This window comes from Hypanus sabinus, chromosome 9 (assembly GCF_030144855.1).
Source record: "Hypanus sabinus isolate sHypSab1 chromosome 9, sHypSab1.hap1, whole genome shotgun sequence".
Classification (NCBI taxonomy): Eukaryota; Metazoa; Chordata; class Chondrichthyes; order Myliobatiformes; family Dasyatidae; genus Hypanus; species Hypanus sabinus.
In genome coordinates this window covers 79,945,683-79,968,975 of record NC_082714.1, presented here as the reverse complement: position 1 = coordinate 79,968,975, position 23,293 = coordinate 79,945,683, and the positions used below count along the sequence as shown (strand labels likewise).

At 49.9% G+C, this 23,293-nt stretch overlaps 1 protein-coding gene across 1 annotated transcript in view; it reads left to right on the top strand.

The window, feature by feature from the left end:
* Positions 1-23,293, top strand: part of LOC132398853 (interleukin-6 receptor subunit alpha-like) — a 48,671-nt gene that overhangs the window by 5,031 nt on the left and 20,347 nt on the right. Inside the window, exon 2 of the mRNA XM_059978688.1 lies at positions 17,499-17,735. Within this exon, the coding sequence (XP_059834671.1) occupies positions 17,499-17,735 (237 nt within the window). The remainder of the gene's footprint in view (positions 1-17,498; positions 17,736-23,293) is intronic.

The window sequence follows — 23,293 nt, the reverse complement described above, 5'->3', positions numbered from 1 at the left end:
CACTGACCCCAGACCCCTGTCCTTGCTGCAGCCAAGAGAAATCTGGGCATCATGTACAACATACACTCAGTGGCCACTTTATTAGGTACACCTGTACCCCTTCTCATTATTGCAAATATCTGATCAGCCAATCGCGTGGCAGCAACTCAATGCATCAAAGCATGGGGACACGGTCAAGAGGTTCAGTCGTTGTTAAGACCAAATGTCAGAACAGGGAAGACATGTGATCTAAGTGACTTTGACGGTGGAATGATTGTTGGTGCCAGACGGGGTGGTTTGAGTATCTCAGAAACTGCTGATCTCCTGGGATTTTCACACAGTTTACAGAGAATGGCATAAGCTGTTTTTCTGCATTTCACATCACTCTCTGTAAACTGCGTGAAAACCCCCAGGAGATCAGAAGACTGGTTCTAGCTGACGGTGACAGTAACTCAAATAACCAGGCATCTCTGAACGCACAACGTGTCAAACCTTGAACGGGATGGGTGACAGCAGGGGAAGGCCATGAACTTCCACTCAATGGCCACTTTATCGGGTACAGGACGTACCTAACGGAGTGACCGCTGACTGTGTATACAGACTGCAAGAGGTTGCAACCTCCATTTGGTGTTGTTCCTCAAATTCCTGCTGCACTTCAGCCTCACACTCCTGATCTGTGGTCACCCGGTATGGGGCGGGCCGCCCGGAGGGCATCTCCTGCTCCTGGGCCTGGCCAGTAGCTCGCTCTGAACCGACTGCCTGCCCCTCTTCCCAAGTTACATCCGTGCCCTGGAGAAGGCACGTGGGGGGAGTTTTGAGAATTGTGGACTCCCTCCCCAGGGGCTTGAATGTTTTAAAGATAATACTGCTTGTATTTTAATTTGTAATTGTAAATAATCTGTGAACCCTTGTTTATTGTATTAGTTTTGTAGTGAATAAATCTGTGTGTGTATACTCCAGATGTGCTATATACAGTGGTGCTAGAAAGTCTGTGAACCCGGTAGAATTTTCTCTATTTCTGAATGAATATGATCAGATCTTCACCTGTCCTAAAACTAGATAAAGAGAACCCAATTCAATAAATAACACAAAAAAATTATACTTGTTAATTTATTTATTGAGAAAAATGATCCAGTATTACATGTATTTGTTGAAAAGAGTGTGTGAACCTCTGGGGTTCTACAAAAGCTATGTGGAGTCAAGTGTTCCAATCAACGAGATGAGATTGGAGGTGTGGGTTGTCGAGGTCCTGCCCTGTAAAAAAGACACACAGCGTCAGGTTACTGACAGAACCTGCTCTTCTCGAGAAAGATCTATCTATGTGCACCGTGCCTCGATCCAAACAACTTTCTGAGGACCTTCGAGGAAGAATTGTAGAGATGCACGAAGCTGGAGAAGGACACAGAAGTCCACAGTAAGAGAAATTGTCTACAAATGGAGAAGGCGTCCTGCAAAGATCACACTGTGCAATGCTGAAGGAGGTGGGAAGGAACACAATAACAGCAAAAGACCGGCAGAGATCTCCAGAACTTGCTAAAGTCTCTGTTCGTGTGTCCACTGCAGGAAAAACACTGAACAAGAATGGAAGGACACCACAGAGGAAATCACTGCTCTCCAATAAAACATCGCTGCACATCTCACGTTTGCAAAAGACCACCTGGACGTTCCACAATGCTTCTGGGACAATGTTCCATGGACAGATGAGACAAAAGTTGAACGTTTTGGCAGAAATGTTTGGAGGGAAAAACGGCAGTGCACACCAACACCAAAACCCCACCCCAACTGTGAAGCATGGTGGAACATCATGGTTTGGGGCCCGGACAGCTTGCAATCATTGAGGGAACGATGAATTCAAAATTGTATCAGGACATTTTACAGGAGAATGTCAGGGTAGCAGTCCATCACCTGAAGCCTAATAGAAGTTGGATGTTGCAACAAGACAATGATCTGAAAGACAAGAGTAAATCAGCAACAGAATGGATTAAAAAGAAGAAAATTCATGTTTTGGAATGGCTGAGTCGAAGTGCTGACCCTAATCCTATCAGAATGTTGTGGAAGGGCCTGAAGCAAGCAGTTCATGCAAGGAAGCCCACCAACATCCCAGAGTTGAAGCAGTTTTGTGAGGAGGAATGGCCTAAAATTCCTCCAAGCTGATGTGCAGGACTGATCAACAGTCACTAGAAACATTTGGTTGAAGTTATTGCTGTACGGGGATGGGGGGTGGGGTCAAAGCAGTTACTGAAAGCAAAGGTTCACATACATTTTCCAACAAATACATGTAATATTGGATCATTGTTCTCAATAAATAAATGAACGTTTATTCAATTGGGTACCCTTTTCCTTTCGGTTAGTCCTGACGAAGGTTCTCGGCCCGAAATGTCGACAGCGCTTCTCCCTATAGATGCTGCCTGGCCTGCTGTGTACCACCAGCGTTTCGTGTGTGTTCTCTTTATTGAATTTTAGGGCGTGTGTGAAGATCTGATCACATTTTAGGCCATACTTATGCAGAAATAGAGAAAGTTCTACCGTGTTCACAAACTTTCCTGCTCCACAGTGCTATATGTACTATATATAGCTAGGGTGAGGTATATGTTCCATAAAGAACTTGCTTGCCACAGCATCACAGACACGTGGGTACACACAACACAAAATCTACATGAATTATACAACAAAGTGGAAAAAAAGACTGAGCAAAACATTAGTGCAAAAACAAAGACACAGCCAGAGACGAGTCCGTGGTGGTGCATGAAGAAGAGCGTAGTGTTCTGTGGCTGAGGTGGTGATCGGGGTTGTGCAAGAACCGAACGGTTGAAGGGAAGTCGGTGTTCCTGACCCTGGTGGGGTGGGACTTCAGGCTTCAGCACCTCCTGCCCGATGGGAGCTGTGAGAAGATGGCCTGGCCCGGGTGGTGGGGATCTTTGATGATGGACGTTGCCTTCTTAAGACACTGCCTCCTGTAGATACTACTGATGGTGAGTAGGGTTGTGACTGTGGTGGACCTGGCTGTGTCCACTTCCCTCTGCGGCCTATTGTCCACTTCTGTCAGGTCCTCCCTCAGCCTCCTCCACTCCAGGGAGAGCTGCCTGAGTCCTGAGACAGGGCTCCCCTGTCTCACCTTGTAACTGAAACACTCTGGTGGTGCAACATCCTGGTGGATCTCCTCTGCATCCTCTCCGCTCCAGTAATGCTATTTCTGTCACTCCTTGTGCACATATCGCTTCCCAGCTAACCAGCTTGGCCAAGCCCAAGAGCGGGCTGACGAGGAGACCCCCGGGGCAGCCTCCGCTCTCCATACAGGGTGACTGAAGATCAGGAGCTGGAACACGAAGGGCAGCCCCTTCAGATACCCAAACCGGCTGCAACCTTTTGCACTCTGTACAGAGAGCTCCAGGCCACGGAACGTACAGGTGACCGAGCAGTCAGCATTCCCGCGTATTTGTTGTCTCCACGTGATGTGACCAGAGGGAATATGTGAAACGGAGCTTCTCTCCTCGAAATTATAAAATGCTGGAGGAAGTCAGCAAGTTCGACAGCATCCACGGAGATGTTTAGACAGTCGACGTTTCTTTGGGGCTCAGTAAGGACTCTCCTTAAGCTTCTATGAAAGGAAAGATGTCGGCACACCTTCCCTGTGCTGGGCCAGGACAAGTCATCCGGTATGTGGGTCTGAACCACTGGCGTGTGCTCTCCTGAACTCAGCGATTAGCTCCTCCGTTTTGCAGACATCGGGTGAGAGGTTGTTGTTGGGGCCCCGCTCAGCTTGTTGTCCCCTCCCGCCCGACTGCAGTGGCACCCTCGATGAATTTGTAGGTGGCACGTGGTGGTAGGTGCACAGGGGGTGGAGTAGGGAGATTGAGGTGCGCCTGACTCAAAGGTCAGGGATAGGCACCTGGATGTAAGGAGGATGGATGGATCTGGACATGGTGTCGGTAGGAGGGGGGGTCAGGGTTTAGTTGTTTTTGAGTTGATTTTTAACTGGTTCACCACAACATTGTGGGCTGAATGGCCTATTCCTGTACTGTACTGTGTTCCACAATATGAAACTAGATCATCAGATACAGGATCAAGAATCAGCCATGTGGCCTATCGAGTCTGCTCTGCCATTCAATCATGGCTGATTTTCTCTCTAACCCCATTCTCTTGCCTTCTCCCCATAGCCTTTAACCCCTTACCAATCACAAACCCTTGGATACACCTATAAGTGTAAAAAAGAGTTGACTCTCAAGTTCCTCTCACCTTTGACCTGCCCCCTCTGGTTCTTTATTCTCCAAACCTGGGGAAAAGATTTTGTGCATTCACCCTATCTCTGCCCCTCATGATGACAATCTGCCTAATCTTGATCAGCTGGGTAAGTGGGCTGAGGAAGGGCAAATGGAGTTTAATTTGGCTATGTATGAGGTGTGGATTTTGGAAAGACAGATCTAGGTCTAGAAAGAACCGTAGGAAGTGTGATTGAACAGAGAGAACTAGGAGTACAGGAACTGATTCCCACAGAGAGATGGAGGAGTGAAGACTGTGTCTGGCATGCTGGTCTTTGTTAGTCAGGGCACTGGGTGCAGAGGGTGGGAGGTGACACGGGAGAGGCTGCACTTGGAGTATTGCATTCATTTTTGGTACCTTGCAACAGGGAGATGTCATAAACTGAATGGAGCGCAGGGAAAATTCACAGGGATGTTGCCAGGAATCGTGGGCCTGAGTTACATGGAGAGGTTGGACCGGCTGGGATTTTATTCCCTAGGATGTAGGAAATGTGACCTTATAAAGGGGTGTAGAGTCATGAGGGGCAGAGAAATTATGAATGCCCACAGTTTTCTCCCCAGGGTTGGGGACACAAGAACTCAAGGTCACAGGTTGAAGGTGAGAGGGGAGAGTTTTAACAGGAACCTGAGGGGCAACTTCTCCACCCAGAGGGTGGTCAGTCTGTGGAACGAGCTGCTAGAGGAAGTGGTTGAGGCAGGTACGTTAACAACATTTAAAAGGCAGACAGACAAGTACAGTAGTAACTGTCACATGTATCCACGTATTCTGATTTCTCTCCTGTGCAGTTGCTCCCACCTCCACCCCCCCCCCCCGCCCCCATGGCAGATAGTGATGCAGCCAGTTTGAATGCTCTCCACGTTATATCTGTAGAAATTTCTGAGTGTCTTTGGAAACATACTGAATCTTCTCAAACTCTGAATGAAATATAGACATTGTCGTGCCTTCTTCGTAACTACATTGACATATTGGGCCCAGGATAGACCCTCAGAGATGGTGACACCTGGCAATGTGAAATCGTTCCCCCTTTCCACTTCTGATCCCTCACTGAGGTTTGGTTGTGGATGATTCTGATCTAAGACCTCAGGGATCTAAAGACTGGTACCTCAAGCTCTTTCTGTTCACCAATGCCCTAACATCGTTTTCAATTCCATCTATAAGGAGTTGTGCTACAGCCTAAGAAGGAAAATTAAAAACAATGGTTTTAGGCCTCGAGGGGTAGGGCCCCAAACAGAGGGAACGGGGGTAGACAACACTCTGCGTGGATGAGTTAGGCTGAAAGGCCTGTTTCCATGGCTCTACCAATCTCTGAATTATCTCCCGTCCATTCCCATGGTGTCCAGCAATCAGGCAGCCAATGGGAAGGCCAGTAGCTGTGCTGTTGACTGTTGGGATGATTCAGTCTTTGGCCTGTTAGCAACCCAGCAAAGCACAGCCATCAAATGCAATCTGGGGATGTCCCTGGGCCACTCTAGAGCCTCCAGCCTATCTCTGTCTGGGAATCCAAGTCAAAAACAAGTGTTGCTTAATCTTCTGGTAACTTACTTCTTGTCCTGTTTACTTAATCTCGCCCTGAGGTTCCCAGGCACTGTGAGATGTCCCAATCTTGTGTGTGCTGTCAACGTAAATACCTCCCACGTTCGCCCTACTCCCCACTCCTGCACTGTTCCAGCCTGATCTGGCCCAAAGTTCACACAGAGGCTGGCAGTGTCCCCTATCGCCGGGAGGTTACCTAAGGCCGCAGCTACAGTGTTGGACGGGGTGTTGGCCGATCCAATTAAAGTGCAAGGTGATTTTTTTCTCTGTTTTTGGAAGTCAGACAAGAGTAGGATGTACACCACAGGACAAGGAACAAATTAGGCCATTTGGCCCATCAAGTCTCCTCTATCATGCAATCTCTCCTGAATTTCCTTCTCTGAACCCCATTCTCCCACCTGTAATTACAAACCTATCAATCTCTGCTTTAAATACACCCAATGACTTTGACTCCACAGCTCTCTGTAGCACAGACTTCCCAGGTATACCACCCGAAGGTTGAAGGAGTTCCTCCTCATCTCAGTTCTAAAGGGACACCCCTCTATTCTGAGGCTGTGCCCTTGTATTCTGGACTTCCTTGCTGAAGGAAACATCCTCTCCACATCCGATCTATCCAGGCCGTTCAGCATATGGGAGGTTTCAATGAGATCTCCGCCTCGTTCTTCTAAACTCCAGATGAGCTCAGGCCCAGAGGTGTCAAACACTCCTGACAGGTTAACCCTTTCACTCCTGGGACCTCCTCTGGAATCTCTCTCCTGGCAGCACATTCTTCTTTAGATACAGGGCTGAAAATTGATCAAGATACTCCGTGTGGTCTGACCAGTGTCTTATAAAGCTTCAGCGGTGCATCCTCGCTTTTATGTTCCAGCCCTCTCGAAATGAACGCTAACATTGCATTTGCCTTCCTTACTACCAACTCAACCTGCAAACTACGGGACCCCCTAGTCCCAGTTAGAAAATAGTTCATACAGTGAATTTTAGGGCATTTTCGGGTGTGGACAAACAGGAAGACCTGAGCGTCAACCGCAAAGACGCTGCTCAGTACTTTGGGCTCCTCTAGAAGACTGTGTGTTGCTCCAGATTCCAGAATTTGCAAGCTATTGTTTCTTTATGGATCCCTAACAGTGACCACACAGGGTGTTGAAGATGGCTTACTGATACCTGCCTCCCTTACCCGGGACACAGGATACAAGAGCAGGGAGGTTACGGTCCAGCTTTATAAACCATTGGGCAGGCCACAGCTGGAGCACCGTGTGCAGATCTGGTCACAGACTGTCGGATGGAGGTGACTGCACTGGAGAGAGTGCGGAGGAGATAGGCCGGGACGTTGCCTGGGACTGAGTGTTTCAGTTACGAGGACAGGCTAGAGAGGCTGGTTTAGTTCTCTGTAGTACATCCGCTATGGGAAGGATATTATAAATTAATTAATTAATCAATTAATTCAGCAGTACAGTGCAGTGTTCCAAGGTTGTCAAGCCGAGGAGTGGTGGTGGGGACAAGCCCCCACTACCTAAAAGTGCTCCTCACAGTGTGTGACTCAAATAGCCTCTGACAACCAAGTCCAACTCCTGGCCTTCTCGTGTGGCTTAGCCTCTAAGCCCGGTGGAACTGTTTCTACTGACAGGAGAAGGGGCGAAGGCAGCTCCTGGTGCCTTAAAACCAGTGCTTCGGGTAGATGGAGCTCGTCAGCCTGGGAAGGGAAAACTCTGATTTCAAACCTCCGCTGCCTTGCGGCCATACCCACTCATGGGAAAGGCTTCGGGAGTAAACCCTGAGGACAAATCCGGAGCTGGAGTCCCTAAGGCAGTCCGACGTTGTCTTCAACCTCACTGTGGCGACTCCTGTGACAACACTGGTGCCAAGCTGTATCGGCCCTCGCCCTTCCCTTGGGTAACACCGGTGGTGTGGAGAGGGGAGACTTGCTGCTTGGGCAACTGCCGGTCTCCCATACAACCTTGCCCAGGCCTGTGCCCTGGAGAGGACTGGAGCAAGACTTTCCAGGTGCAGATCCATGATCTCGCGAGACTAACGGATGCCGTCCACAGTGCGATGTAGGCACTAACGGCCCTTCAAGCCATATTGCCCCAGCAACACCCTACAAACCTAAGCTAATCACAGTGACCTATCAACCTACCCCATCCTGCTCGTCAGCAAGAGAAAGTCAGGCTGTCATAGAAACATCAAACACACAACAGTACAGCACAGGAAGAGGCCCTTCAGCCCACCATGTCTGTGCTGGACCAGCTAAATCCCTCTGCCTGTGCATGATCCACATCCTTTCCTACTTCATATCTGCCTCCACCAGCTCATTCCAGGCACCTACCACTCTCTGTGTTAAAAAAAACTTGCTCTGCACAGCTCTTGTAAACTTTCCCCCTCTCACCTTAAGTCCGTGTCCTCCAGTATCTGACATTTCTACCCTGGAGATAAAAGATTCTAACTGTCTACCCTGTCCCTGCCTCTAGCAGATCTACGCACACTAAATGCTGGAGGAACTCAGCAAGCCAGGGAGATTTGCCTCAGGACCCTCCTCCATCTCCAGAGACAACAGCCCGACTTCTCTCCCCATAGCTCACACCCTCTGATCCGGGCAGCAGCCTGGTGAAGCTCCTCTGTGCCCTCTCCAAAGCCCCCTGTAATGGGGTGGCCAAAAACTCCACACAGGTCCCAAGTGGGGCCTAGCTGAAGATTTTATTGTACAGCTGCAATGCACGGATGTGGGGCTGCAAGAAAGTGGCTTAGAAGGGTTTTGATGTTTTTGTGTATGTCAGCAAGTGGTTGGGTGAGCAAAATGTCAAAATTGGCTTTAATTGCAGGCGATGGATTTAGAAATGAGGAAGTTTAGCTGCAGTGTAAACATCAGAGCCAGAGAGGACCCTTATTTAAGAAAATGTCTGTGTGGATTGCAGACTGTCTGAAGGAGATTCACTCGGCTAATTCCTGGGGTGAGCTGTAGAGATGAGGAAGGAGTATCAGAGCTCAGTTGCATGGTAACACGGTGTCATGATAACAACCGTTTTCTCAATGTCAGCAAATGGAAAGAGCTGAACATTGACCTGGGGAACGAACGAGTTCTGCGGTCGAGAGGGTAGAGAGATTCGAGTTCCTAGGGGTGAACTTCACCAATAGCCTGTGCTAGTCCAACCACATTGACACCATGGCCCAGAGATCTCACTCCCTCAGGAAGCTCAAGAAATTTGATTGCCCCTCACCAATGTTCACAGACGCACCACAGAAATCATCTTATCTGGATGCTTGATGGCTCGGTACGGAAACTGCTCCGCCCATGGCTACGACAAACCGCAGAGAGTTGTGGACACATCACAGGAACCAGCCTCCCCGCCACGGACTCTGCCTACACTCCTCACTGCATCGGAACAGCAGCCAGTGTGATCAAGGATCTTACCTGCCCCGGTCAATCCCTCTTCTCCCCTCTCCCACGGTGAAAGCGATACAAAAGCCTGAAGACATGTACCCCCAGGCTCAAGGATGCTTCTACCCCGCTGTTAGCAGACTATTGAGTGGTGTCCCAGTACGATTGACCTCACAATCTACCTTGTCATCATCTTGCATCTTACTGTCAGCCTGCACTGTGCTTTCTCTGGAGCTGTTACACTTTATTCTGCAATCTGTTATTGCTTTACCTTGTTCTACCTCAGTGCACTGTGTGATGGTCTAATCTGTGTGCACAGTGTGATGGTCTGATCTGTGTGCACAGTGTGATGGTCTGATCTGTGTGCACAGTGTGATGGTCTGATCTGTGTGCACTGTGTGATGGTCTGATCGGTGTGCACAGTGTGATGGTCTGATCGGTGTGCACTGTGTGATGGTCTGATCGGTGTGCACTGTGTGATGGTCTGATCTGTGTGCACAGTGTGATGGTCTGATCTGTGTGCACTGTGTGATGGTCTGATCGGTGTGCACAGTGTGATGGTCTGATCGGTGTGCACAGTATGATGGTCTGATCTGTGTGCACAGTATGATGGTCTGATCTGTGTGCACTGTGTGATGGTCTGATCTGTGTGCACAGTGTGATGGTCTGATCTGTGTGCACAGTGTGATGGTCTGATCTGTGAGCACAGTGTGATGGTCTGATCTGTGTGCACTGTGTGATGGGCTGATCTGTGAGCACAGTGTGATGGTCTGATCTGTGTGCACTGTGTGATGGTCTGATCGGTGTGCACAGTGTGATGGTCTGATCTGTGTGCACTGTGTGATGGTCTGATCGGTGTGCACAGTGTGATGGTCTGATCTGTGTGCACAGTGTGATGGTCTGATCTGTGTGCACTGTGTGATGGTCTGATCGGTGTGATGGTCTGATCGGTGTGCACAGTGTGATGGTCTGATCTGTGTGCACAGTGTGATGGTCTGATCTGTCTGCACAGTGTGATGGTCTGATCGGTGTGCACAGTGTGATGGTCTGATCTGTGTGCACTGTGTGATGGTCTGATCTGTGTGCACTGTGTGATGGTCTGATCTGTGTGCACTGTGTGATGGTCTGATCGGTGTGCACTGTGTGATGGTCTGATCTGTGTGCACAGTGTGATGGTCTGATCTGTGTGCACTGTGTGATGGTCTGATCTGTGTGCACAGTGTGATGGTCTGATCTGTGTGCACTGTGTGATGGTCTGATCGGTGTGCACTGTGTGATGGTCTGATCTGTGTGCACAGTGTGATGGTCTGATCTGTGTGCACAGTGTGATGGTCTGATCTGTGTGCACAGTGTGATGGTCTGATCGGTGTGCACTGTGTGATGGTCTGATCTGTGTGCACAGTGTGATGGTCTGATCTGTGTGCACTGTGTGATGGTCTGATCTGTGTGCATTGTGTGATGGTCTGATCTGTGTGCACAGTATGATGGTCTGATCTGTGTGCACAGTGTGATGGTCTGATCTGTGTGCACTGTGTGATGGTCTGATCTGTGTGCACAGTGTGATGGTCTGATCTGTGTGCACAGTGTGATGGTCTGATCTGTGTGCACAGTGTGATGGTCTGATCTGTGTGCACAGTGTGATGGTCTGATCTGTGTGCACTGTGTGATGGTCTGATCTGTGTGCACAGTGTGATGGTCTGATCTGTGTGATGGTCTGATCTGTGTGCACAGTGTGATGGTCTGATCGGTGTGCACTGTGTGATGGTCTGATCTGTGTGCACAGTGTGATGGTCTGATCTGTGTGCACAGTGTGATGGTCTGATCTGTGTGCACTGTGTGATGGTCTGATCTGTGTGCACTGTGTGATGGTCTGATCGGTGTGCACAGTGTGATGGTCTGATCTGTGTGCACTGTGTGATGGTCTGATCGGTGCGCACAGTGTGATGGTCTGATCTGTGTGCACTGTGTGATGGTCTGATCGGTGTGCACTGTGTGATGGTCTGATCTGTGTGCACAGTGTGATGGTCTGATCTGTGTGCACTGTGTGATGGTCTGATCGGTGTGCACAGTGTGATGGTCTGATCTGTGTGCACAGTGTGATGGTCTGATCTGTGTGCACAGTGTGATGGTCTGATCGGTGTGCACAGTGTGATGGTCTGATCTGTGTGCACAGTGTGATGGTCTGATCTGTGTGCACAGTATGATGGTCTGATCGGTGTGCACAGTGTGATGGTCTGATCTGTGTGCACTGTGTGATGGTCTGATCTGTGCGCACAGTGTGATGGTCTGATCGGTGTGATGGTCTGATCGGTGTGCACAGTGTGATGGTCTGATCTGTGTGATGGTCTGATCGGTGTGATGGTCTGATCTGTGTGCACTGTGTGATGGTCTGATCGGTGTGATGGTCTGATCGGTGTGATGGTCTGATCTGTGTGCACAGTGTGATGGTCTGATCGGTGTGATGGTCTGATCTGTGTGCACTGTGTGATGGTCTGATCGGTGTGCACTGTGTGCAGGAGATGCTTCTCACTGTATCTCGGTAGACAAACCAGTTGCAGTTTATTTTCGTCTTGTTTAGCACGGGCCCTTCTGGCCCACCATCCAGCCCCCCCTCCCCCCGACACACCTTACTGACCCCGAACTAATCGCGGGACAGTTCGCCAGAATCTAATAGCCTACTAACCCGTCTGTCTTTGCGAGGAAACCCACACAGCTCACACGGAGAATGCACAAACTCCTTACAGACAACGTTGGAATTCAATGCTCCAAGCTGTAATAACATCACACTAATCCCTACTCTACCAAACTGCCCTGGTGACGTGAACTTCACTAGCAGCTGAAGAAAATAGAGCTAAATTCTTTGCGATTTAGAAGGAGGTGGGCAATCTCTATCTCTGATCCTGATGGGTATGGAGGTGTTTCCTGTCGTGGGAGAGGCTTTGGATGAAGGGATTTGGGGATGGTCATTTCACACTGGGGGGGGAGGGATCTCTGGAGAGTTGTGAAGGCTGGGTCACTTGGGTCAGTGAGGAGGGAGCTCAGAAGGTTCAGGGGTGGAGATGAGGAACTGCTTTTCCCAGAGAGTCGTGAATCTGTGGAATTCCCTACCCAGGGAAGCAGTAGAGTCCACCTCACTAAGTAGATTTAGGACACGGTTAAGTGGATTTTTACATAGTCAGGGAATTATGGGGGAAAGGTGGAGCTGGATACGGAAAGGATGAAGGGATTGAAAGGGTTAATTCTTGAGGAGTGTTTGATGGTTCTGGGCTTGTACCCGCTGGAATTTAGAAGAATGCGGCGGGGGGGGGGGGGGTGCTCACTGAAACCTTTTGAATATTGAAAGGCATAGATAGGGTGAATGTGGAGAGGGTGTTTCCTTTTGTCGGGGAGTCTAGGACCAGAGGACACGAGCTCAGAATACAAGGATGGCCCTTGACAAGAGAAATGAGGAGGGATTTCTTTAGCCAGGGGACAGTGAATCTATGTAGTTCATTGCCACAGGTAGCCGTGGAGGCCAGGTCATTGGGTACATTTAAATTGGAGGCTTAAAGGCCCTTTATTATGTTTTGTAACTTCAAAATGTTAAACTAATTCAAAGGAAAACAAGAGAGCCAAGAGATGTGAGTCTTTAAGGGAAGCACACTTGTATCATGTGGTACTATCCTTGACGTATGCAATTCACGTACTTTTACATATAACCAGAATGAATTATACAAACAATCAATGCTTAGTCATACAATATATTTCCAATATTACTCCAGTATTACTGAAATGTTCTTGATTAGTCAGGGCATCACAGGGAAAATGGGTTGAGAGGGGTGATCAACCAGCCATGGTGAAATGGCGGAGCAGACTCGATGGGACGAATGGCCCAATTCTGTTCCTATGTCTCATGGAGTCCACAGCGAACCAGCCATGATCTTATTGAACGGTGAAGCAGGCTCAACGGGCCAGATGGCCGACTCCTGCTCCTGTTTTTTATTTCTTGTGTTCAGAACTTGCATAGAAGAGGAACTGAGACCAAGGGAAGATCAGAGGTGATCGTATTGAGTGGCGGAACAGCCTAGAGGGGCCAAGTGGTCTACTCGTAATGTCGTAGAGCCCGTAAACCATCCCTCCGGCCTAACCGGTCCATGCTGACCAAGATTACATCTAAGCTAGTCCAACATCCCTCCAAACCTTTCCTATCCATAGGACAGAGGAGCACGATTAGGCCTTTCAGCCCATCGAGTCTGCTCTGCCATCCCATCTTGGCTGATCCCAGATCCCACTCAACCCCATACACCTGCCATATCCTTTGATGCCCTGACTGATCAGGAAACAATCAACTCCTGCCTTAAATATTCCCACAGACTTTGGCCTCCACTGCAGCCTATGGCAGAAAGTTCCACAGATTCACTACTCTCTGGCTAAAACAATTCCTCCTTACTTCTGTTCTAAAAGGTCACCCCAAAGTTTTGAGGCTGTGCCCTCTAGATTTGGATAGCCCCACCATAGAAAACATCCTCTCCACATCCACCCTGTCTAGTCCTTTCAACATTTGATAGGTTTTAATGAGATTCCCCCCCCCCCCCCCACATTCTTCTAAATTCTAGTGAGAACAGGCCCAAGGCCCAAAGCTGCCAAACGCTCCTCATATGTTAACCCCTTCATTCCTGGAATCATCCTTGTGAACCTCCTCTGGACCCTCTCCAACGACAACACATCCTTTCTCAGATATGGGGTCCGAAACGTTTGACAATACTCCACGTGCGGCCTAACTAGTGTCTTATAAACCTCAGCATTATCTTTGTTTTTATGTTCTATTCCCCTTGAAATAAAAGCCAAAATTATATTTGCCTTCTTGACCAGAGACTCAACCTGTAAATTAACCTTCTGGGAGTCTTGCACAAGGACTCCCAAGTCCCTCTGCACCTCTGATGTTTAAATTTTCTCCCCACTTGGATAATAGTCTGCACTATTGTTCCTTTTACCAAAATACATCATCATACATTTCCCAACACTGTACTCCATCTGCCACTTTTTTTGTCTGAGCCCTGTTGCAATCGCATTGCTTCCTCAGTACTACCTACCCCTCCTCCTATCTTCATATCATCAACAAACTTTGCCACAAAGCATTCAATTCCATTATCCAAATCACTGACAAACAATGTGAAAAGCAGCGGTCCCAATACTGACCCCTGCGGAAATCCAGTAGTCACTGGCAGCCAACCAGAAAAGGCCCGTTTCATTCCCACTCACTGCCTCCGGCCTGTCAGCCATTCCGCTATGCACGCCAGTATCTTTCCTGTAACACCATAGGATTTTATCTTGTAAAGCAGCCTCAAGTGTGGCACCTTATCAAATGCCTTCTGAAAATCCAAGTAAATGACATCCACTCCATCTCCTTTGTCCACCCTGCTTGCTACTTACTCGAAGAACTCTAACAGATTTGTCAGGCAAGAGTTCCCTTTACAGAAACCATGTTGACTTTGACTTACTTTATCATTAGTCTCCAAGTACCCGAAACCTCACTTTCCCAACCACTGAGTTAGGCTGACTGGTCTATGATTTCCTTTCTTTTGCCTACCTCCCTTCTTAAAGAGTGGAGTGACATTTATAATCTTCCAGTCCTCCAGGACCATGTCAGAATCAAACGATGCTTTAAAGATCATGACCAATGTGTCAGTTATCTCTTCAGCAACCTCTCTCTAAGGCTCTGGGATGTAGTCCATCTGGTTCAGGTGACTTATCCACCTTAAGTCCTTTGAGTCTGCCTAGCACTTTTTCCTTTGTAGCAGCAATGGCGCTCACTCCTGCTCCCTGACACTCACGAACCTCTGGCGCACTGCTAGTGTCTCCCACAGTGAAGACAGATTCAAAGTACTCATTAAGCTCATCTGCCATTTCTTTGTCCCCATTACTGCCTCACCAGCACCATTTTCTAGTGGCCCAATATCAACTCTCCCCTTTACTCTTTATATAACTGAAAAACTTCTAGTATCCTGATTTATATTATAGGCTCGTTTGCCCTCATATTTCATCTTTACCCTTTTTATTCTTTTTTTTTGGTTACCTTTATTAGATTTTAAAAGCTTCCCAATCAGACAACTTCCCACTCACTTCTGTCCTTGTCCAAGTGAGTTTTAAATGTTGTTAATGCACCGGCTTCAAACGCTTCCCCTGGCAGTTCCTGACCACCTTCTGAGCGAAGAAGCTGTCCCTCAGGTCCCTACTCAATCTCTCCCCTCTCATCCTAAACTGTGCCCTCTGGAGAAGAGAGGATGTCTGGCGTCTGTGATGATGCTGGCTGTGTTACAGTGTCCATACAGGGTAATAGTCGGGGTGTTTAGTGGTCTGAACTTCATCAGTCAGGGCACCTGTATGGACGCTACGCTGCAGTGGTATTAGACATCAGCAGGACCATTCCAGGCAGATTTACCAGGATGCTGCCAGGAATGGGGAGTCTGAGTCATGGTGAGAGGCTTGCTGGTCTTCCTTACAGAGTAGGAGAATGAGGGGCAAGCTAATAGACACCTCACAGAGGAGCATCACCTCACGTCCGACAGTATGAGCACTGAATTCTCCAACTTCGGGACACCCTCTCCCCTCCGTCCCCTTTCCTCTCTCCTTCTCATCCAGCCAGCTCCTCCCACACTCACCCTGGGAGCACAAAGAACTGAGATGAGGAGGAATTTCACAGGTGGTGAATCTGTGGAATTTGTTGCCAAGTCACAGAGTGTATTTAAGACAGAGATTGGTGAGGGGTTCAAGGGTTTCAGGAAGAAGGCAGGAGGATGGGGTTCAGAATAAAAACATCAGACATGATTGAATGGCAGAGCAACAATGGGCCGAATGGCCGAATCTTGTATTGTGGTCTTAATGCCCCTCTGCACTCCCGGTCATGATGTCAAGCCTTGACCCATATCGTCGACCACCCCTCTGACGAAGGGTCTCGGCCCGAAACGTTGACAGCGCTTCTCCCTGTAGATGCTGCCTGGCCTGCTGCGTTCCACCAGCATTTCGTGTGTGTTGTTCAACCACCCCTCTGCCTCCATTGACGCTGCCCGATTCACAGCTGCAAACTTCCGAAGGGCCGCTGCTCAGGAAGTGGGAGAAAAGGGTACTGCCACCCTTTGCACTGAAAGTCGGTGATTCAAAATCCGGATGTGAGCTAACCTCCGTGACAGCTTCTGGTGAAAAAGAGGAAGGAGACGCCAGGACATTTCTGAAGATGAGAATGCAGTTGTGTGTGTGTGTGTGGGTGTCTCTCTACATCTCTCTGACTCTGTATCTCTCTCTCTCTCACACACACACAGTCTCTTCTCTCTCTCATTACGTCTTTCTGTCTCAGTGCACCTCTCTCCCTCTGCCCCCCCAACCCCTCATCAACCACCGCACAAAGAGGAACTCAGCAAATCCAGTCACTTGACTCATTCCCACTTCCTGAAACAAGGTCAAAGGTCAAGCAGCAGCGATCTTTCCCAGATAGCACCAGAGAACATTGGGAGAGGATTTCCCCTTCTCACTTAAAGTTTGTAGTGGTCACATCAAGTGGTTGATCCCAGTGTTATTGTCTAGTATGGTCTTGTTTATTAGTTCATTGTTCTGACACGTTGAGGTAGGGCAAGCTAAAACAGTAACAATGCAGAATAAAGTGTAAAGAAAACCTGAAATGGAACAGAGAAATGATCAAATGCAGGATTGCGAGGTCGGGCGAGACTCTGATGACAGCAGGAAGATAGACCTCAGGCCTGGCGGTACCAGGCTGTTGTATCTTCTGCCCGATGGGAGGGGGGAGAAGAGACAGTGTCCCTTTCATCTTTGATTCTGCTGGCTACGTTACTGAGGCAGCGGGGAGTGTGGAAGGGAGGCTGGTTTCTTCATAACTCTGCCATTTCTTGAGCTCATTTGCCATACCGAGCATTGGTGCACCTAGACAGAATACTTCCTGGAGTGCGTTCTATAGTGGTGACGGTCCGTGGGTACTTGCTGAATTCCTTTGGCCTCCCGAGGAAGTAGAAGCCTTGGTGAGTTTTCTTTGGCCGTGACGTCTATGTGCCTGGAGGACAGGGTACTGGTGATGTCTGCTGCCAACCCTCTCGACGCAGTATCGTGACGTAGACACAAGCGTGTGTACCGCCACCCAGCTCGAATGAGATTAGATAACTTTCTAATTCCCGGGACACTTGCCCTCCCCTTTCCCTTCACACCTCTCTGTGACCACCCTCCTCCCCTCTGCCTGAGCCTCGAGGTCTTTGCTGTGGGTTGGGGGTGCCCCAACCTGGGACCGATACTACTGCCTTCCACGTTGTTGTTGTCAAATGGCCCCATCGGACCCTGACCCCACCACCCTCTCCCATTCTCCCCGCAGTGTCTGACCCCAACACGGTCACCTCCCAGGTCGGAGGCCGTGTCGACTTGTCCTGCGGCCCCGATGCCCAGGTGGAGACGGAGTGGAGATTCAGGAGCAAGGTCCTGAGGCTCGGCCATCACTGCGGGCTCAACGGCAGCCGACTGATCCTGGAGTCCGTCCAGGCGAAGAACGCAGGGCCCTACACTTGTTTCAGGAATGGTACCAGGGTGAAGAGCGTGCGGCTGCTCGTCGGAGGTAAGGTCCCCCCCACCACCCGCAGGGGTCCTGGTGATAATCTAATAACTTATTCAGAGAGCAGATTTTATACAAATGATGTACTGCAGTTCATAGTGCTCTGCAATGGGATAAAGTGAGGACAGGACCCATTCGGCTTCTTCCCCAGGCTGTAAGAGGCCGGAACTCCCTAACACCATCCCGGTCTCATCACCTCTGACGCCCCAGTAACGTTGCATTGCACTTATCTCAATTGTATTGTAAATGCACCAAATTATTCATTTATTTGTGTTAATATTACTTTTTGTGTTGTGTGCGTCAGTTACGTGCGCTGCGTTGTGCGTGTGAGTTACATGTGTTGCGCTACGTGTGCTGCGTTGTGCTGCGGAGGAACGTGTGCTGTGTTGTGCGCGTGAGTTACGTGTGCTGCGTTGTGTGCGTGAGTTACGTGTGCTGTGTTGTGCGCGTGAGTTACGTGTGCTGCGTTGTGTGCGTGAGTTACGTGTGCTGTGTTGTGCTGCGTTGTGCTGCGGAGGAACGTGTGCTGCGTTGTGCTGTGGAGGAACATGTGCTGCGGAGGAATGTGTGCTGTGTTGTGTGCATGAGTTACGTGTGCTGCATTGTGTGCGTGAGTTATGTGTGCTGCATTGTGCTGCGGAGGAACATTGTGCTACGTTGTGCGCATGAGTTACGTGTGCTGCGTTGTGTGCGTGAGTGAGTTACGTGTGCTGCGTTGTGCTGCGGAGGAACGTGTGCTGCGTTGTGTATGTGAGTTACGTGTGCTGCGTTGTGTGTGTGAGTTACGTGTGCTGCGTTGTGCTGCGGAGGAACGTGTGCTGCGTTGTGTGCGTGAGTTACGTGTGCTGCGTTGTGCTGTGGAGGAACGTGTGCTGCGTTGTGTGCGTGAGTTACGCGTGCTGCGTTGTGTGCGTGAGTTACGTGTGCTGCGTTGTGTGCGTGAGTGAGTTACGTGTGCTGCATTGTGCTGCGGAGGAACGTGTGCTGCGTTGTGCTGCGGAGGAACGTTGTGCTACGTTGTGCGCATGAGTTATGTGTGCTGCGTTGTGTGCGTGAGTGAGTTACGTGTGCTGCGTTGTGCTGCGGAGGAACGTGTGCTGCGTTGTGCTGCGGAGGAACGTGTGCTGCATTGTGTGCGTGAGTTACGTGTGCTGCGTTGTGTGCGTGAGTTACGTGTGCCGCGTTGTGCTGCGGAGGAACGTGTGCTGTGTTGTGTGCGTGAGTTACGTGTGCTGCGTTGTGCTGCGGAGGAACGTGTGCTGCGTTGTGCTGCGGAGGAACGTGTGCTGCGTTGTGCGCGTGAGTTACCTGTGCTGCGGAGGAATGTGTGCTGCGTTGTGTATGTGAGTTACGTGTAATGCGTTGTGTGCGTGAGTTACGTGTGCTGCGTTGTGCTGCGGAGTAACGTGTGCTGCGTTGTGTGCATGAGTTACGCGTGCTGCGCTGTGTGCGTGAGTTACGTGTGCTGCGGAGGAACATGTGCTGCGTTGTGTGAGTGAGTTACGTGTGCTGTGGAGGAACGTGTGCTGCGTTGTGCTGTGGAGGAACGTGTGCTGCATTGTGTGCGTGAGTTACGCGTGCTGCGTTGTGTGCATGAGTTACGTGTGCTGCGGAGGAACATGTGCTGCGTTGTGTGAGTGAGTTACGTGTGCTGCGGAGGAACACGTGCTGCGTTGTGCTGTGGAGGAACGTGTGCTGTGTTGTGTGCGTGAGTTACGCGTGCTGCGTTATGTGCGTGAGTTACGTGTGCTGCGGAGGAACATGTGCTGCGTTGTGTGAGTGAGTTACGTGTGCTGCGGAGGAACGCGTGCTGCGTTGTGCTGTGGATGAACGTGTACTGCGTTGTGTGCGTGAGTTACGTGTGCTGCGTTGTGTGCGTGAGTTACGTGTGCTGTGAAGGAACGTGTGCTGCGTTGTGCTGTGGATGAACGTGTACTGCGTTGTATGCGTGTGTTACGTGTGCAGCAGAGGAACGTTGCTTCGTTTGGCCGTGTGTGTACCATTGAAAAAACAATAAATTGAACTTAAACACACGAGGAAATCTGCAGATGCTGGGAATTCTAGTAACCCACACAAAATACTGGTGGAACGCAGCAGGCCAGGCAGCATCTATAGGGAGCAGTTCAGTCGATACTTCGGGCTGAGACCATTCGTCAGGACTAACAGAAAGAAGAGATAGTAAGAGATTTGAAAGTGTGAGGGGGAGATCTGAAATGATAGGAGAAGACAGGAGGGGGTTGGATGAAGCTAAGAGCTGGAAAGGTGATTGGCGAAAGTGATACAGAGCTGGAGAAGGGAAAGGATCATGGGACGGGAGGCCTCAGGAGAAAGAAACGGGGAGGGGAGCACCAGAGGGAGATGGAGAACAGGCAAGGAGTGACTGTGAGAGGGGCAGAGAGAGAAAAGAAGAAAATAAGGGGGAAAATAAATAAACAAATAAACAAATAAGATGTGGGGTAAGAAGGGGAGGAGGGGCATTAATGGAAGTTTGAGAAGTCAATGTTCATGCCATCAGGTTGGAGGCTACCCAGCCGGTATATAAGGTGTTGTTCCTCCAACCTGAGTTTGGATTAATTTTGACAGTAGAGGAGGCCATGGATAGACATATCAGAATGGGAATGGGATGTGGAATTAAAACGTGTGGCCACTGGGAGATCCTGCTTTTTCTGGCGGACCGAGCGTAGGTGTTCCGCGAAACGGTCTCCCAGTCTGCGTCGGGTCTCACCAATATATAAAAGGCCACACCGGGAGCACCGGACGCAGTATACCACACCAGCCGACTCACAGGTGAAGTGTCGCCTCACCTGGAAGGACTGTCTGGGGCCCTGAATGGTGGTGAGGGAGGAAGTGTAAGGGCAGGTGTAGCACTTGTTCTGCTTACACGGATAAGCGCCAGGAGGGAGATTGGTGGGAAGGAATGGGGGGGGGGGGGGCGAGTGGACAAGGGAGTCGTGTAGGGAGCGATCCCTGCGGAAAGCAGAAAGGGGGGTGGAGGGAAAGCTGTGCTTGGTAGTGGGATCTCATTGGAGGTGGCGGAAGTAATGGAGAATTATACATTGGACCCAGAGGCTGGTGGGGTAGTAGGTAAGGACAAGGGGAACCCTATCCCGAGTGGAGTGGCGGGTGGATGGGGTGAGGGTAGATGTGCGGGAAATGGGAGAGATGCGTTTGAGAGCAGAGTTGATGGTGGAAGAAGGGAAGCCCCTTTGTTTAAAAAAGGAAGACATCTCCTTCGTCCTGGAATGAAAAGCCTCATCCTGAGAGCAGATGTGGTGGAGACGGAGGAATTGTGAGAAGGGGGTAGCATTTTTGCAAGAGACAGGGTGGGGAGAGGAATAGTCCAGGTAGCTGTGAGTGTCTGTAGGCTTATAGTAGAAATCAGTAGATAAGCCGTCTCCGGAGATGGAGACAGAAAGATCAAGAAAGGGGAGGGAGGTGTCAGAAATGGACCAGGTAAATTTGAGGGCAGGGTGAAAGTTGGAGGCAAAGTTAATGAAGTCGACGAGCTCAGCATGTGTGCAGGAGGCAGCGCCAATGCAGTCGTCGATGTAGCGAAGGAAAAGAGGGGGATGGATACCCATATAGACTTGGAACAAAGCCAACAAACAGGCAGGCATAACTGGGACCCATACGAGTGCCCCTGGCTACATCTTTGGTTTGGAGGAAGTGGGAGGAGCCAAAGGAGAAATTATTGAGAGTAAGGTCTAATTCTGCTAGACGGAGGAGAGTGGTGGTCGAGGGGAACTGGTTAGGTCTGGAATCCAAAAAGAAGCGGAGAGCTTTGAGACCGTCCTGGTGGGGGATGGAGATATATAGGGACTGGACGTCCATGGTGAAAATAAGGCGGTGGGGGCCAGGGAACTTAAAATTATTGAAAAAATTCAAAGCGTGAGAAATGTCACAAACATAAGTGGGAGGGGGTTGAACAAGGGGGGATAAAACAGTGCCGGGGTATGCAGAAATGAGTTCGGTGGGGCAGGAGCAAGCTGAGACAATGGGACTACCTGGACAGGCAGGTTTGTGGATCCCGGGTAGGAGGCAGAAACAGGAGGTGCGAGGCGTGGGTACTATGAGATTGGTGGCAGTAGATGGGAGATCCCCAGAGCTGATAAGGTTGGTGATGGTGTGGGAGACAGTGGCCTGGTGCTCCTTAGTGGGGTTATGATAGAACTTGACTCAGTTAAAATCAAGGTTTAATACAAGACCATCTACCTTATTCCGTTTACTGTGTACATTCAAAGGTTACGCCTTCAGTCCTGCGTTCACCCTTCTTGATTTTGTCCCCATTGCACTTTAGTTCGTTCCTCTGACTGGAATTTTGCCCTGTCGCCTGCCTGTCCTTCCTCACAGTTTCACTACACACTGCATCTAGTTGTACACCAACTCCCCCACCCTCAGCCCTATCACCCCACTTCCCAACCCCTTGCCAAGTTAGTTTAAACTCTAACAACCCCAACCACTTGCTGACATACACAAAAACATCAAAACCCTTTTAAGCCACTTTCTTGCAGCCCCACGTCCGTGCATTGCAGCTGTACAATAAAATCTTCAGCTAGGCCCCACTTGGGACTTGTGTGGAGTTTTTGGCCACCCAGTTACAGGGGGCTTTGGAGAGGGCACAGAGGAGCTTCACCAGGCTGCTGCCCGGATCAGAGGGTGTGAGCTATGGGGAGAGAAGTCGGGCTGTTGTCTCTGGAGACGGAGGAGGGTCCTGAGGCAAATCTCCCTGGCTTGCTGAGTTCCTCCGCTTTAAGTGACCTGGCCTTCACAGTCCTCTGTGGCAATGACTCTTTGGCTAAGTAAATTCCTCCTCATCCCTGTCCTAAAGTGATGTCATTCTATTCTAAGCCTGTGTCCTCTGGTCCTAGACTCCCCCACCATAGGAAACATCCTCTCCACATCCACTCTATCTGTGTCCTCTGGTCCTAGACTCCCCCACCATAGGAAACATCCTCTCCACATCCACTCTATCTGTGCCCTCTGGTCCTAGACTCCCTCACCATAGGAAACATCCTCTCCACATCCACTCTATCTGTGTCCTCTGGTCCTAGACTCCCCCACCATAGGAAACATCCTCTCCACATCCACTCTATCTGTGTCCTCTGGTCCTGGACTCCCCCACCATGGGAAACATCCTCTCCAGGTCCACTCTATCTGTGCCCTCTGGTCCTAGACTCCCCCACTATAGGAAACATCCTCTCCACATCCACTCTATCTGTGCCCTCTGGTCCTGGACTCCCCCACCACAGGAAACATCCTCTCCCCATCCACTCTATCTGTGTCCTCTGGTCCTAGACTCCCCCACCACAGGAAACATCCTCTCCCCATCCACTCTATCTGTGTCCTCTGGTCCTAGACTCTCCCACCATGGGAAACATCCTCTCCCCATCCACTCTATCTGTGTCCTCTGGTCCTAGACTCCCCCACCACAGGAAACATCCTCTCCCCATCCACTCTATCTGTGTCCTCTGGTCCTAGACTCTCCCACCATAGGAAACATCCTCTTCACATCCACTCTATCTGTACCCTCTGGTCCTGGACTCCCCCACCATAGGAAACAT